The sequence below is a fragment of the Lithobates pipiens genome, unplaced genomic scaffold, assembly GCF_037356315.1.
Source record: "Lithobates pipiens isolate NorthernLeopardFrog02 unplaced genomic scaffold, aLitPip1_a1.2 Scaffold_8, whole genome shotgun sequence".
NCBI lineage: Eukaryota > Metazoa > Chordata > Amphibia > Anura > Ranidae > Lithobates > Lithobates pipiens.
Window position 1 is genome coordinate 207,009,402 of NW_027507903.1, and position 14,723 is coordinate 207,024,124.

The 14,723-nt window shown below is 41.7% G+C and overlaps 1 protein-coding gene across 1 annotated transcript in view; it reads right to left on the reverse strand.

Annotated features, from left to right (window-relative positions):
- CFTR (CF transmembrane conductance regulator) overlaps positions 1-14,723 on the reverse strand; it is a 275,425-nt gene that overhangs the window by 52,365 nt on the left and 208,337 nt on the right. Inside the window, exons 20-23 of the mRNA XM_077472949.1 lie at positions 8,448-8,675; positions 7,903-8,003; positions 7,318-7,560; positions 2,439-2,594 (exon numbers count right to left, since the gene is read on the reverse strand). Of these exons, the coding sequence (XP_077329075.1) occupies positions 2,439-2,594; positions 7,318-7,560; positions 7,903-8,003; positions 8,448-8,675 (728 nt within the window). The remainder of the gene's footprint in view (positions 1-2,438; positions 2,595-7,317; positions 7,561-7,902; positions 8,004-8,447; positions 8,676-14,723) is intronic.

Sequence of the window (14,723 nt, forward strand, 5' to 3'; positions counted from 1 at the left end):
TGGTGCAGAAATTCTTTAGTTATTGGAAATGATTGTTGCAGCAACAGCCCCGGTTCGGACCAGAACTATAGTGAATAGGCAAACAATTCGGACGAACACACACACCGTTAAAGTCTATGGGATATGAACATGAAAAATAAAAAGTGTTCATTTTAAAGGCTTATATGCTAGTAATATGGCATAATCAAGGCAAAAAAAGTCTTAAAAAGGGCCGTTTTTTTGGGAGCAGTGATTTTAATAATGCTTAAAGTGAAACAATAAAAATGAAATATTCCTTTAAATATCTTGCCTGGGGGGGTGTCTATAGTATACCTGTAAAGTGGCGCAGTTTTCCCGTGTTTAGAACAGTAACACAGCAAAATGAAATTTCTAAAGGAAAAAAGTAATTTAAAACTGATCGCGGCTGTAATGTAATAGATAAAACTCATTTAAAAAAAAATCATGGGTCCCCCCCCCCCGGTACACTACCAGGCCCTTTGGGTCTGGTATGAATATTAAGGGAAACCCTGAACCAAAATTTTTAAAAAAATTGCGCGGGGGTCCTCCCCAAAATCCATACCAGGCCCTTCAGGTCTGGTATGGATATTAAGGGGAAACCTGCGGCAAATTTAAAAACAATGGTGTAGGGATCCCCCCAAAACCCATACCGGACCCTTCAGGTCTAGTATGGATTTTAAAGGGAGCCCTTCACCAAAATAAAAAAATGGCATAGGGTTCCCCCAAAATCCATACCAGACCCTTATCCGAGCACGCAACCTGGCAGGCCGCAGGAAAAGAAGGGGGACAAGAGAGCACCCCCCCTCCTGAACCATACCAGGCCACATGCCCTCAACATGGGGAGGATGCTTTGGAGTCCCTCCCAGAGCACCTTGTCCCCATGTTGATGGGGACAAGGGCCTCATCCCCACAACCCTTGCCCGGTGGTTGTGGGGGTCTGCGGGCGGGGGCTTACCGGAATCTGGAAGCCCCCTTTAACAAGGGGACCCCCAGATCCTGTTAACTCATGTGAATTGGTAACGAATACATTATACCCCTAACAATTCACAAAAAAAGTGTTAAAAATAGTAAAAATGACAAGAGACACTTTGGGACAAGTCATTTATTAAAAAATAAAAATGTCCTGCGATATAAATCCATCTAACGCCACCCGACAGACTGAAAAAAGAAAAAAAAAAACTCTAACAGCTCCGCCTCCATGGTAGGCTCCCACCAAGTGACACTTCTTCTCGATGACAGCTGTTACATAGCTGAGGGCGGAGCCACCCAGTGACGTAAACGTGTGACCCCGCCCCCTACACCACATGACGTCAGAGGAAGACGAGGTCATCCGTTTACGTCACTGAGCAGCCCTGCCCTCATCTATATAAAAGCTGTCATCGAGAAGAAGCGTCACTCGGTGGGAGCCTCCCATGGAGGTGGAGCTGTTGCATTTTTTTTTCTTTTTTCGGTCCTAAGTGTCTCTTGTCATTTTTACTATTTTTGTCACTTTTTGTTTTGTGAATTGTTTTTTTTAATTTTGGTTTGGGGTTCCCCTTAATATTTATACCAGACCCAAAGGGCCCGGTAATGAACCCATGACATTTTTTTCAATGAGTTTTATCTATATTGCCAAGACCCGACAATTCATTACAGCCGTGATTAGTTTTAAATGACTTTTTTCCTTTAGAAATGTAATTTTGCTGTGGCACTGTTCTAAACACGAAAAAACTGCACCACTTTACAGGCATACTATAGACACCCCCCAGGCACAATATTTAAAGGAATATTAAATTTTTATTGTGTCACTTTAAGCATTATTAAAATCACTGCGCCTGAAAAAATTGCAGTTTTTAAAACTTTTGTTTGCATTGATACATGTCCCCTGGGGCAGGACCCAGGTCCCCAAACACTTTTTATGACAAGCATATAAGCCTTTAAAATTAGCACTTTTGATTTTTCATGTTAGTGTCCCATAGACTTTAACTTTTTCTAATTTGCCACAAACACTGCATAATGTTCACTGTTCGCTGAATGTCCAAACAACTAAGTTCGGCCCAAACTTATGCTCGGGCTGAACTGTTCACCCATCCCTACTGTCAAGCTTGAACCGAAGGATCAGCATGGCAGATATATGATCAGCCTATTCTGAGTTCAATGACAAATGTATTTGAACCTTTTCAGATCTGCATTTGACCTTGCCCAACCTTTTAGAAACTGCTTTTGCATTCCTATTGACTCCTATTGGGAAAGAAGTATCTGAAAAACGTACATCATTCGGCTGCTTTTATGCTAATCTTCTGAAAACTGTGGGCCAATTACCAACCTGATTTTTCAGCACGCAAGTCCTGCAGTACATACAGGGCCACTGGACTTAATGTAATTGATATATTGGGGTCTGCAATAAAAATTACTATAACAGTTATTGACACTGGAGTTTAAGAAAAAGTAGAGAGACCTACCTGTGGAACAACCCCAAATGCTTTCCTCCACTTCTGCAGTGGTATTTTACTCCAAGATAACCCATCAATCTGAATATCTCCTTCGGTGGATAGCAGCCTCAAGAGTGCAGACAACAATGTGCTCTTTCCTGAACCAGTTCTTCCTAACAAACCAACCTAGAATGTCAGATATTTAAGATATGAATGTAATGTATGTATTTTAATGCCATTTTACTTCAGAGAAAGATAAATATGATCAAAATGCACAAATGTAGCTTGGAATACTTTTGACCTTACGCAGTATGCAGTGCAAGAAACAAAACTATAAGGCCGCGTACACACGGGCGGACTGTCTGCCCAACTTAGTCCGCTGAAACGTGTTTCAGCGGACAATCCGCTCGTGTGTGGGCTTCAGCGGACTTTTTCAGCGGACAGTCTGGCGGACTAAGTCTTTCGGAATTTCCGTAATTTTGTCCGTCCAAACTTGGTTTCAGCGGACAGTCCGCTCGTGTGTAGGCAAGTTGGACGGACTAAGTATGGCGCATGCTCAGAAAGGATTTACACGCCAAAGGTTGCATTGCAGTGTATTGGACGTCGAATTTCTAGTCCCGTCATACGTGCCGTACACGTCATCGCGCAAGCTTTCGGCGGACTGTCTGCTCATCGTGTGTGGCCAAGTCCGTTCATTCAAAAGTAGGACAGATTGTCTGTCGGATTGTCTGACGAACTTAGTTGGCCAGACAATCCGCCCGTGTGTACGCGGCCTAAGAGTTGGAGAGTGCAGAACCAATCCCAATTTAATTTACTGACGTTAGAGTAATACAGTACGGATTTTGGTTCTTTGCAATAGGTACTGCACTCTGCACATTACTTTGCTCCTTGCTCTATGTGTTATTGGAGGCTGTTTAAATTAATAAAACAATAAAAAAAAAACTCTACTTTACAAGGAAACTCTATCATTATGGAAATGCACAATGGCTGAACAATGAATTATCAACAAATACATTGTACAGTGATACTCTTAAAACTCATGTACACAGACATTTTGAGGCACAGATATGCGCTAGTGGAAACATACTAGCTATTTTCTGCATCCAGGAGTTGCAGGCAAAGCATACAGCCGGCAAAGCATACAGCCAGCCACATAAGTAAATGGCTTCACGCGAACAAATGCAGATGCACATGCGAGTATGGTGATTCAAAGAAAGTCCGGATGTCTGCGCTGAAACATTAAACTCTACTTTATTAATCCTGAATAAAACAGCATATAAAAACCATTAAAAAAACACAGCAGGGAGAAAAGGGTTCACATGTTTTGCACTAACCTCAGCACTTTATCATAACTATGCTGAGGTTAGCACGAAACGCGTTAACCCTTTTCCCCCTACTGTGGTTTTGTATGGTGTTTTAATGCTGATTTATTTGGGATTAATAAAGTGGATTTTAGTGTTTCAGTGTGGCCATCTGGACTATTTACTGAGCACTGCACAGGGGTGTGAACTGGGCCAAAACACACACTGGAGGTGTGTGGGGTGTTGGATTGAGTAGACCTACCTAGAGCAGCTGCCTCTCTTACATGCGAGTATCACCTATTCCTTTTAAAACAGAACCTCTGCATTTAAGTAATGTCATACATGCATTCACATGTAAATACCGATAAAAGAAAGAATTGCCATTTACCCAAGTACGACGGAGACATTTGCTTCTATGGCCAGATGTACCTGCCACCTGGGGCTCCCTGGACTTGGAAAACTGCCAGGAATTTTACGCTAGAGCATATTTGTGTCTCAGGCCATGCATGTGCATGAGCCCATTTAACTAATTACAGACACATAAATTGTCAGGTCACCTGAAGCCAGGTGACAGATACACCCCAATGGAGTTGGAATGCACTGTCAATGTAGTGGACCCTATGGCTGACTGCTGCAGATGAAGCTCTGGTTGGTTCAGGAAAGCAGGTCCTCTGGAGCACCAACAAGGATCACACTGGGAGCTAGAGCTTGAAATTCTCCGGGGGCGCAGAATATAAGAGCCAGTAGGTGTTCATCAGAGCCCCTGATGGTGGGGATGGACTTACCTGCAACTGGCCCCCAGGGTCTCCCAGCTTACACTTATGGTAGGCTACTAGAGGACAGAGAGGAAGCAGCAGACCGAGACAACAAGGGGTAGTCAGGAGATAAGCCAAAAGGTCAGGGCAACAAGCAGGCAGGGATAGTCAAAGAACACACTAAAGGTTGGGATATGAAGCCGAGAGAGACATTAAAAACAAGCCAAGCTCAGTTAACAGGATCAGACATACTGTAGAGCACACAGCAGGACGCAGACAGGAAGCCAAACACACAATATCGATCAGCAAAGCCGGGTTGGACAGCATGGTGTTAAATAGTGTATCCTGTAGAGGCTAGAGTGGAGCCATGCTGAGGGAAGATTACTTAACCATGCAGGTGTGAGAGTGCAGGCCCTAAGGCTGATACACACACCAGAGGTAAGCAGACAAACAGGGCTTGAAAGTCTTACTACAGATTCATGACATTAATGTACAGTGCCTTGCGAAAGTATTCGGCCCCCTTGAACTTTTCAACCTTTTGCCACATTTCAGGCTTCAAACATAAAGATATAACATTTTTATTTTTTGTGAAGAATCACCAACAAGTGGGACACAATTGTGAAGTGGAACGAAATCTACTGGATTTTTGAAACATTTTTAACTAATAAAAAAATGAAAAGTGGGGCGTGCAAAATTATTCGGCCCCCTTGCGTTAATACTTTGTAGAGCCACCTTTTGCTGCGATTACAGCTGCAAGTCGCTTGGGGTATGTCTCTATCAGTTTTGCACATCGAGAGACTGAAATTCTTGCCCATTCTTCCTTGCAAAACAGCTCAAGCTCAGTAAGGTTGGATGGAGAGCGTTTGTGAACAGCAGTTTTCAGCTCTTTCCACAGATTCTCGATTGGATTCAGGTCTGGACTTTGACTTGGCCATTCTAACACCTGGATAGGTTTATTTGTGAACCATTCCTTTGTAGATTTTGCTGCATGTTTGGGATCATTGTCTTGTTGGAAGATAAATCTCCGTCCCAGTTTCAGGTCTTTTGCAGACTCCAACAGGTTTTCATCCAGAATGGTCCTGTATTTGGCTGCATCCATCTTCCCCTCAATTTTAACCATCTTCCCTGTCCCTGTTGAAGAAAAGCAGGCCCAAACCATGATGCTGCCACCACCATGTTTGACAGTGGGGATGGTGTGTTGAGGGCGATGAGCTGTGTTGCTTTTACACCAAACATATCATTTTGCATTGTGGGCAAAAAGTTTGATTTTGGTTTCATCTGACCAGAGCACCTTCTTCCACATGTTTGGTGTGTCTCCCAGGTGGCTTGTGGCAAACTTTAGACGAGACTTTTTATGGATATCTTTGAGAAATGGCTTTCTTCTTGCCACTCTTCCATAAAGGCCAGATTTGTGCAGTGTACGACTGATTCTTGTCCTATGGACAGACTCTCCCACCTCAGCTGTAGTTCTCTGCAGTTCATCCAGAGTGATCATGGGCCTCTTGGCTGCATCTCTGATCAGTCTTCTCCTTGTCTGAGCTGAAAGTTTAGAGGGACGACCAGGTCTTGGTAGATTTGCAGTGGTCTGATACTCCTTCCATTTCAAAATGATCGCTTGCACAGTGCTCCTTGGGATGTTTACAGCTTGGGAAATCTTTTTGTATCCAAATCCGGCTTTAAACTTCTCCACAACAGTATTACGGACCTGCCTGGTGTGTTGCTTGGTCTTCATGATGCTCTCTGCTCTTTCAACAGAACCCTGAGACTATCACAGAGCAGGTGCATTTATACAGAGACTTGATTACACACAGGTGGATTCTATTTATCACCATCAGTCATTTAGGACAACATTGGATCATTCAGAGATCCTCGCTGAACTTCTGGAGTGAGTTTGCTGCACTGAAAGTAAAGGGGCCGAATAATTTTGCACGCACCACTTTTCAGTTTTTTATTTGCTAAAAAAGTTTAAAATATCCAATAGATTTCGTTCCACTTCACAATTGTGTCCCACTTGTTGGTGATTCTTCACAAAAAATTTAAATTTGATATCTTTATGTTTGAAGCCTGAAATGTGGCAAAAGGTTGAAAAGTTCAAGGGGGCCGAATACTTTCGCAAGGCACTGTAGCTCTGTATTCATTAATACATCATAAAACTATTTTAGGGTAGGCAAAGTAAGTAGCTGAGGTTGACGTGGTATTGGCCTACTGCTCTAGGAGAGGGAAAAGCAGCCCAAGTGGGTAAAAAGTCATGCTGAATTTTGCATGTGCTAAAAAAAAAGGCCTTCTTATTTCACTTGCCAGTCACAGGAGAAAGTTTAGGTCTCTTGCCCTGATAAGCCCCATACACACTATCAGATTATCTGCTGATTTTTTCCTTCAGCTTTACCAAAACCATGTAGTAGAAGGGCCTGCCTGATTGCATACACATTGAAACTCCTAAGGTTTGATCTCATATTATATGGTTTTGGTAAATCTGAAGGAGAAACTCAGCAGAAAAACTGATAGTGTGTATGGGGCTTAAGACAGTACTGTGCTATGTGGAAGGCTTTGTAAATCTCAGAAGTGGGTGAAAAGAAGTACAAGTGCTTTGCCAGGTAATACCACATTTGTATGCACCTGTTTGCCTGGAGTTGCATAGTGGGATGAATAGTGTCTCATATCAGTGGGAGGAATATGGCCCCAAGGGCTGGACAAAGTCAAGCAAAAGGGCCACATCTGACCCCCAGGTCACAGTTTGGAGACCACTGGTATAAACCAACAAAAAATGATAGTCAGGCAGATTTAATGCTAGCAAGAGCAAACCACATTGGACTGACAAGCTGAACAATGAAGCTTTAGAAGCATGGATCTTACCCTTTGCCCAGGACTGGCTGAGAATGATACATTCTCTAAAACAGCATGTCCTCCATCCACATATTTTGCAGAGAGATCTTTAACACACATCTGACCACCAGATGGCCAGTTTCGATCTTTGTTTGCATATTCATTCTCAATAATGAGGACCTCTGAAAGTTTATCATTCTTATCTTTAACATGCTTGTCCGTATCTTCATTTGGAATATCAATAAATGTAAAGATTCTGCTGACAGAGCGCATCTACAACAAAGAACATTATTTTAATTTTAGCAAATAAACTGCATTCTATATGTATTCCCTGAGAATTAAACCTAGGCTGGATGAATATATACTGTATTTATAAATATAAATACATTGCCATTCCGCATGAGATTTTCATAATGGCATTGAAGAGTCTAATTTATGATAAAATCACTGATAAAAACAGACAGCTGTTGTATGTAAAGTTTTACAGTGACATATACAACACACAAGACAGGCTAAATAAAGCTAAATTCATGGGACTCAGGAGCTTTTTTTGATGAAAAAGGATACGAGACACAATGTTTTGGGTCAAAGAAATTTGGAGAACACCTGACTTACCAAACTGTCCACATCAATACTTGAGTTTACTGCCCACTGCAGAGTGCTCATAATATTCATTGCCAGAGTCAGTACAATTCCAACTTTCTCTTGACCAGCACCTGAAATTTGAATGCAAAAAAAAAAATAATAATATGGAAGTTGAGATTCTGAATGTAAATATGCATAATCCCAAGGTAAGACTGTTTTTATTGTCAAGAGCAACCAGTTTTAATTAACTTCACTCTGACTTGATTGGCTGGAGACTTGTTCCATATTAGTAGTACTCAAGTCAAAGTAAGCCAAACTTTCAGTCTATCAGTTTATAAAGTCAGTAAATACAGCATATGTATTTCTCTCAATAAGGGTTACAATGATGTAAAATATTAGTCCCTGTTGTCTGTTAATTTAGTGTAACATGTCACAGGTAGTAAGCCAAGTATAGAAACTGTTATATATTTATTTTTGAATATTAATAGATGGTTTATGAGAGATATCAGCAGCACTTTAAGTATAAAATCATAGTGTAAAACAGTATACAGGATCAACTGATAAATGATGTGTACCTGAAGTTGCAATGGAGATAAACGCAACAGCACAGAAGAAGATGACAAAGATCATCTCAATAGTCATCTGGAACCATCGCAGTGTTGACAAGTAGAGGAACCAGTTTGCAGTGTGTAAATTTAGTGCTTTGTGAAATAGGGTTTCAAAATAGGGCTGCCTGCCAAAGGCTCTAAGTGTCCACAAACCCTTTAAACTTGTTATCAGGTGAGCAAAAATTGGACTACGAGCTGTAAAAAGATAAGAAATATATCAGTATATATGCTGGCAAACTCTCTCAGCAGTTATAAAAAATAAATTGATAGATGAGACATTAAATGTTTATTTTAAAATTTAACTTACATTACTGTACAACAGGCTGAATTCACAACGTTATGACATATGTTTTTTTTTGTTTGTTTTTTAACAATTGTTATATATCGCTTGGTGGGTGTTATTTTAATTTCTCATTTCTAAAAATATAGGTTTTTATGGCAAATAACAATCAATATAATTTAATGAACTAAGTCTGTCATTTTAAGACTGCCATTGAAGTGAAATATATTTTATGTAGCTACAAACATGCAATAACCAAGTTTCCAGACAATAAAATAATAAATGCAATCATATACATTTGCACATGAAAATAAATCAAATTGTAGATCGGTAAAATACTTTTTTTGTTTTGTTTTGTGTATACTATTAAAAGGTTAAAACACAGATCATGATTTTATTGCTTTGTGTATCCACTCCAATGCCGTGCACACACGATCCGAATTCTCATCGGAAAAAGCTCTGATGGTTTTCCCGTCGGAATTCCGATGGAATTTCCCTCAAACTGTTTTGCCTACACACGGTCACACCAAATTCCGACAGTCAATAACACCGCGACATACAACACGTTCGACGGCACTATAAAAGGGAAGTTTAATGATTCCGAGCATGCGTCGAATAGTTTCCAAGCATGCGTCTGAATTTTGCATGGCGGAAATTGCATACACACGATCTAAAAATCCGATAGAAAGGTTTTCCGTCTGAAAAATTAAGAACAGGCTCTCAATCTAAAGACCGTCGGAAATGCTGACAGAAAAAGACTGATGGGCATACACACGGTCGGAAAATCCGATGAAAAGCTCACATCGGACTGTTTCCATCGGAAATTCCGGCCGTGTGTACGCGGCATAAGTGGATTCACCCTTTCTGTCTTGATGAGCATGGTCAGAGGGACAGAAAGTAATGGAAAATTCAAACTTTTCCAAACGTTGCCACCAGTGAAGAGGGGAGGCGGAAGACTTTCAATGGGGACACCTGCTTGGGTAACAACTGTCTAAGCCCTTGTACACATAGTCGGACATTCCGACCACAAAATCCGTTGTATAAATTCCGACGGATTTAATCCGGAAGTGGTGTTGCATACACACGGTCGGACAAAGTTGTCGGAATTTTCGGTCGACAAGAATGCGGTGACGTAAACCGCGTACGATGGGACTACAGAAGGAAAGTTCAGCACCACGTGCAGCACCCTTTGGGCTCCTTCTGCTGCTCTTGTGTTTATCGCGTGTTAGTAGAAGTTTGGTAAGAGACGATTTGCGCTTTTCAGATTTGTGCTTCAGATCGTTACTGCTCTTCAGTTTGTGCTTGTCGGTGCGTATCTGATTATCAGTGCGTGTAGCCAGTTCGCATTTGTTGGTCATTGCGGACTGTATCTTGGTATAGTACGCTTTGATTTGCAGTGCTTATTGTCCGCTCGTTTCTGGTTTTCAGTTTGTTCTTTCAGGCCTTGCTGTTTATCGGTGCTTTCTGTTAGTCCGTTCTGACCAGCCAACCTTTTTAAGCCATGTTTCGTGTACGTACTCGTCGTAAAGTTCGTGCTGTGCAGGGGCTTGGTGTTGGGCTTTTAGCTTTGACACAAGCCCAGTCCATGAACAGGGCGAGGAGGAGTTCGTGGACCAAGAATTGGTTGCTCCAGCATGACCAGTTCTCGCACATGCATTTGCTTCGTGAGATCCGGGAGAATAATCCTGATTATTTCAGGAATTATCTCCAGATGACGGACCCCGTTTTTCACCGTCTGCTGGCTTTGCTGTCCCCTTATATCAGCAGGCAAGATACCTGCATGCGGCAAGCCATCACTCCGGAGCAAAGGCTCATCGCCATGCTGCAGTACTTGGCGACAGGGAGAAGTCTTCAGGACCTGTAGTTCTCGACAGGCATCTCCCCCCAGGCTCTGGGAATCATTATTCCAGAGACCTGTTCTGCCATCATACAGGTCCTGCAAAAGGACTATATTATATTTTCTCCTTTAACATCACATTCTATGTATTTAATGTTTGCTAATTTATTGGATTTCTTTCCTCATTCCCTAATTACCATGATTGCAATATGCTGTAATTGATATGCTGTGCCCCTCTGTCCTCACGCATGCTGGAAGCTTTTGAAGTTCCTTTTTTGTCCTTCATGCATATTTGCCTTCACTAACTTCCCCAGCATGCTCTTCTGGGCCCATAAACCTATAGCCAAGTCACTTAGCAATGTATTTTGTCAGCTCCATAGTATTGCTTTCCCCTAAACACCCCCTAAAATGTGTACAAATGTTATGTGTGTGCTTAAATTCATGCAGAATGCCAGAAGTTTTTTTTGGTGGGCCAAACTCATTAGGAACCCCCCTCCCCCTAACTGCTATGTCAGCTGATAGCAATCCTCTATCTGCTGACTTTGCCAAACCCAATACACACTATACCTACCTCTGGTCAGATTTATGGATGAATTCACCAAAGCATGTAGTGGCCTGCCTCAATACTTTCAAATGCTACAGTTTAAAGTTTTTTTTTTCTCCTATTATTATCTTAATAGGTAATAGCAGAATGTCAAAATGTGCTTCCATTTGTTCCTTTTTTTTTGTATTACACTTCTTACCTGTCCGGTGGGCTGCCAATAGTGTAAGTAAGGAGGGGCTGTCCTAAGTATCACACATTATTTCTGCATTCAGCTCTCAATGAAGTGGAGAGGTTTGCCTGTCCTAATTTTTTGCAATGGGCCATCAGATGGGGGGGGTGAGGAATCTGATAAGGGGACCTTATACTTTTGACTTTAAATACTCATTTCCAAAAATGTTATACTGATCTTGGCCAAAAATGTTTGTGTCTAATCTGCTTGCAATGTTGATGTGCAAAATTACTTATTTTTTTTTCTTGTTTGACTCCACAGTTTCCTTCAACACCACAGGAATGGCAGACTGTGGCCTCCCACTTTGCCAGTCGTTGGGACTTTCCCAATTGTGGAGGTGCAATTGATGGGAAACACGTCTGCATCGTCCCACCCCCCAACTCGGGGTCCTACTATTATAATTACAAGGGGTATAATAGTATTGTGATGTTGGCGGTGGTGTCAGTGACATATGACTTCCTGTATGTGGACGTGGGAAAAAATGGCCGGATGTCGGATGGTGGAGTGCTCGCGCGGACGGAGTTCTACTGGCATCTCCAGCGTGGCAGTCTGGGCTTGCCACCTCCAGAGGAGAATGTGGAAGGACTCCTCTTTGTTTTAGTCGCGGATGAGGCGTTTGCTCTGGCAAACCATCTGATGCGGCCTTTCCCTATGAGGACCCTCACCCCGGACCAGAGGATCTTTAATTTGCGGCTGGCCAGAGCCAGAAGAGTAGTGGAGAACACTTTTGGGATAATGGCCAGCCGGTTCCGCCTATTTTTTACTCCAATCCACATGGCGGAATATAAACTCAATCATATTGTGCTTTCGTGCTGCATTATGCACAATTTCTTGAAAAAACACTCAGCAAACTATGTGGCCTCAGTTGGGCCTGATGCAGACTTATTGGAAAATGCCAACCTGACGGCCCCTGAAGCTGGTCTTCCTAGCTTGCCCCCTCAAAGCGCCCGCGAGGTCAGATCAAGATATGTGGAGTACTTTGTGGGTAGGGGGGCCATTGATATGCCAGACAATGTCTGAGAGGCATTTTTTTTTTATACATTTTTCTTTCAAACTCCAATAATCTTTGTTTTCATTTACTGCTTGGCTTTGTTTTAGGTGTCTCCTAGGTTTTTTTTTTTTTTTTTTTTTTTTGGGCCTTATTCTACAACACTGCAAAACAAATTTCAGAGCGAGATGAGGTGACAGTCTCTTCTTCAGATAATCTTATTATGTTGTGGGTCTGCTACACACACACCTTGTTTTTGTTGTTAATGTATGTAGTGAATTACTGACAAAAATATTGCTCATTTTCAGCACCATGGGAGAAATATGTGGGGTCATGAAAATGGCATGATTGGGGAAATTTAAACATCACTGTGGGTGTTATTTACTAAAGGCAAATCCACTATGCACTACAAGTGCACTGCAAAAGTGCACTTGGAGTGCAAAGTGGATTTGCCTTTAGTAAATAGCACCCATTGTCACAGAAAACAACAACTTTACTACAAATACTGCTTTTGCGCATTGAAAAAGGAAGCCACACTTTGTTGATAATTTAACTTTTTACTCACAGCAAATTCACATGTGCATTTAGAAAAGGGTTTTACAACAAACCAACATATTTGGTGTATATAAAACATTATTTTTGGTAACATTTTTCTAACTTGGCGTTTTTGTGTAAACAGGCATGTATCAAAGCATAACATACAGAACACAGGAACTTACAAAGTTCAACTTTGAAAAGTGAAGACAATATCAGACATGAGTATGTACAATCTGATATTGCCTTCATCAGATGGGGTGTTTACTCCTGGAAAAGCCAAATTTGGAAGATGCACACAAATTATGAATCAAAAAGTGGCCAGTTTCCTCCTGATCCCATGCCTAATGTTAACATGTGCTATCTCCCATCATGGGGTATGAAATGTACGTTTTTTGGGGGTGCAACACCTTCATCGCAGCCACTTTAGTAGCAAGGAAGGGGTTGCACCCACAAAACGTGTACATTGATCCCCCCATGATGGGAGATAGTACATGTTGACACACTATGTGCATCTTCCAAATTTGGCTTTTCTAAAAATATAAAAGTGTTTTTGAATAATTAAAATGGATGCTAGCTAGTTTTGGGTGTTTCAGACTCTCCCTAAAACAACAATGATGTTCTTCATTTTTTGCTGAACATCATTGATGTTTTTCTGGATATTCTCTAAATCGCGATTGCACCCCATTATCTCCTCAATGAGTATCTGGGCACCTTCACAAGTAAAATGCGATTCTTCTTCCACAACATCCACATCACCTAAAAATAAACAAAAAAAAACACTGTGTATTATAAATATGCAGGCATACATTGATTAGCTTACCAGAAGCTGTGGTCTCAGACACTCACCTGTTGTGGTGCCAATTTCGCCAATCTCTACAATCTCAAGCTTCTGGTGTTGGTATTTCCCCTTCTTTGGGAGGTGTGTGGTCCCTGGTGTCCTCAGACGTCCCAAGTCTGTAAAAAATGTAAAAAAAGGAATACTTAGCACACAGATATTTGAGGGCAGAAATAGGAATATGAAACATTGCTTGGACGTGTCGTACAATTGTGTTTTTTGGCAGAGTTCAAAGGTGAAAACATTATTTGTGGCACTTTCTAAAGCTGGAATACTTACCTTTTGTGTGAACAAATGTAGTCAAGTGCAACTTTCCAAAACATTGTTTTTGGAGTGGGCTAACGAACGATGTTTATTACGAACTATTGAACCCATGAACATGAAAGTGGCCATTTTAAACTGTACAACATTAAATCAAAGCACATGGAGCAGTATGCAAGCAATAATAACAATATGAACACACGACAAATACTTACTTTTTTGAAGAACTCGCTTGATCCTTCTGTACTGATCGTGTTCCCTCAGTTTCAGGTCTGACCAGCGTTTTCTCAGTTGATCCTTGGATCGTCGTACCCCAAAATTCTTCTGAAGACTCTTCACAACTTTAGTCATGATCTTGGCCTTTCTGACATTTGGGTTTGGGTAAGGTCCATACTTCCCATCATAGTCATTCCTCTTCAATATGTCCACCATCTCCAACATCTCTCCAAAAGACATATTTGAGGCCTTAAATCTTCTCCACCGGGATCGGGACGTTTCTGGCTCCGGGCTTTCCTCGTCCTCCTCCTCGTTAGTAGAATTATCATGGCCCTGCTGTGTCTCCTCCATGGGCTCTCCCCACTGCGCCGAAAGAGAAGGGGCGGGGAATAGACTAGAAAGAAAGTCAGGGGCGGGTGGAGTTTCACGCGTGCGCACTGTATATAAAACGCAACACGCGTGTGTCGTATGTACGATCTGTGAGCAGAGGGAGAAGCTGACGCGCCGATCGGTCAA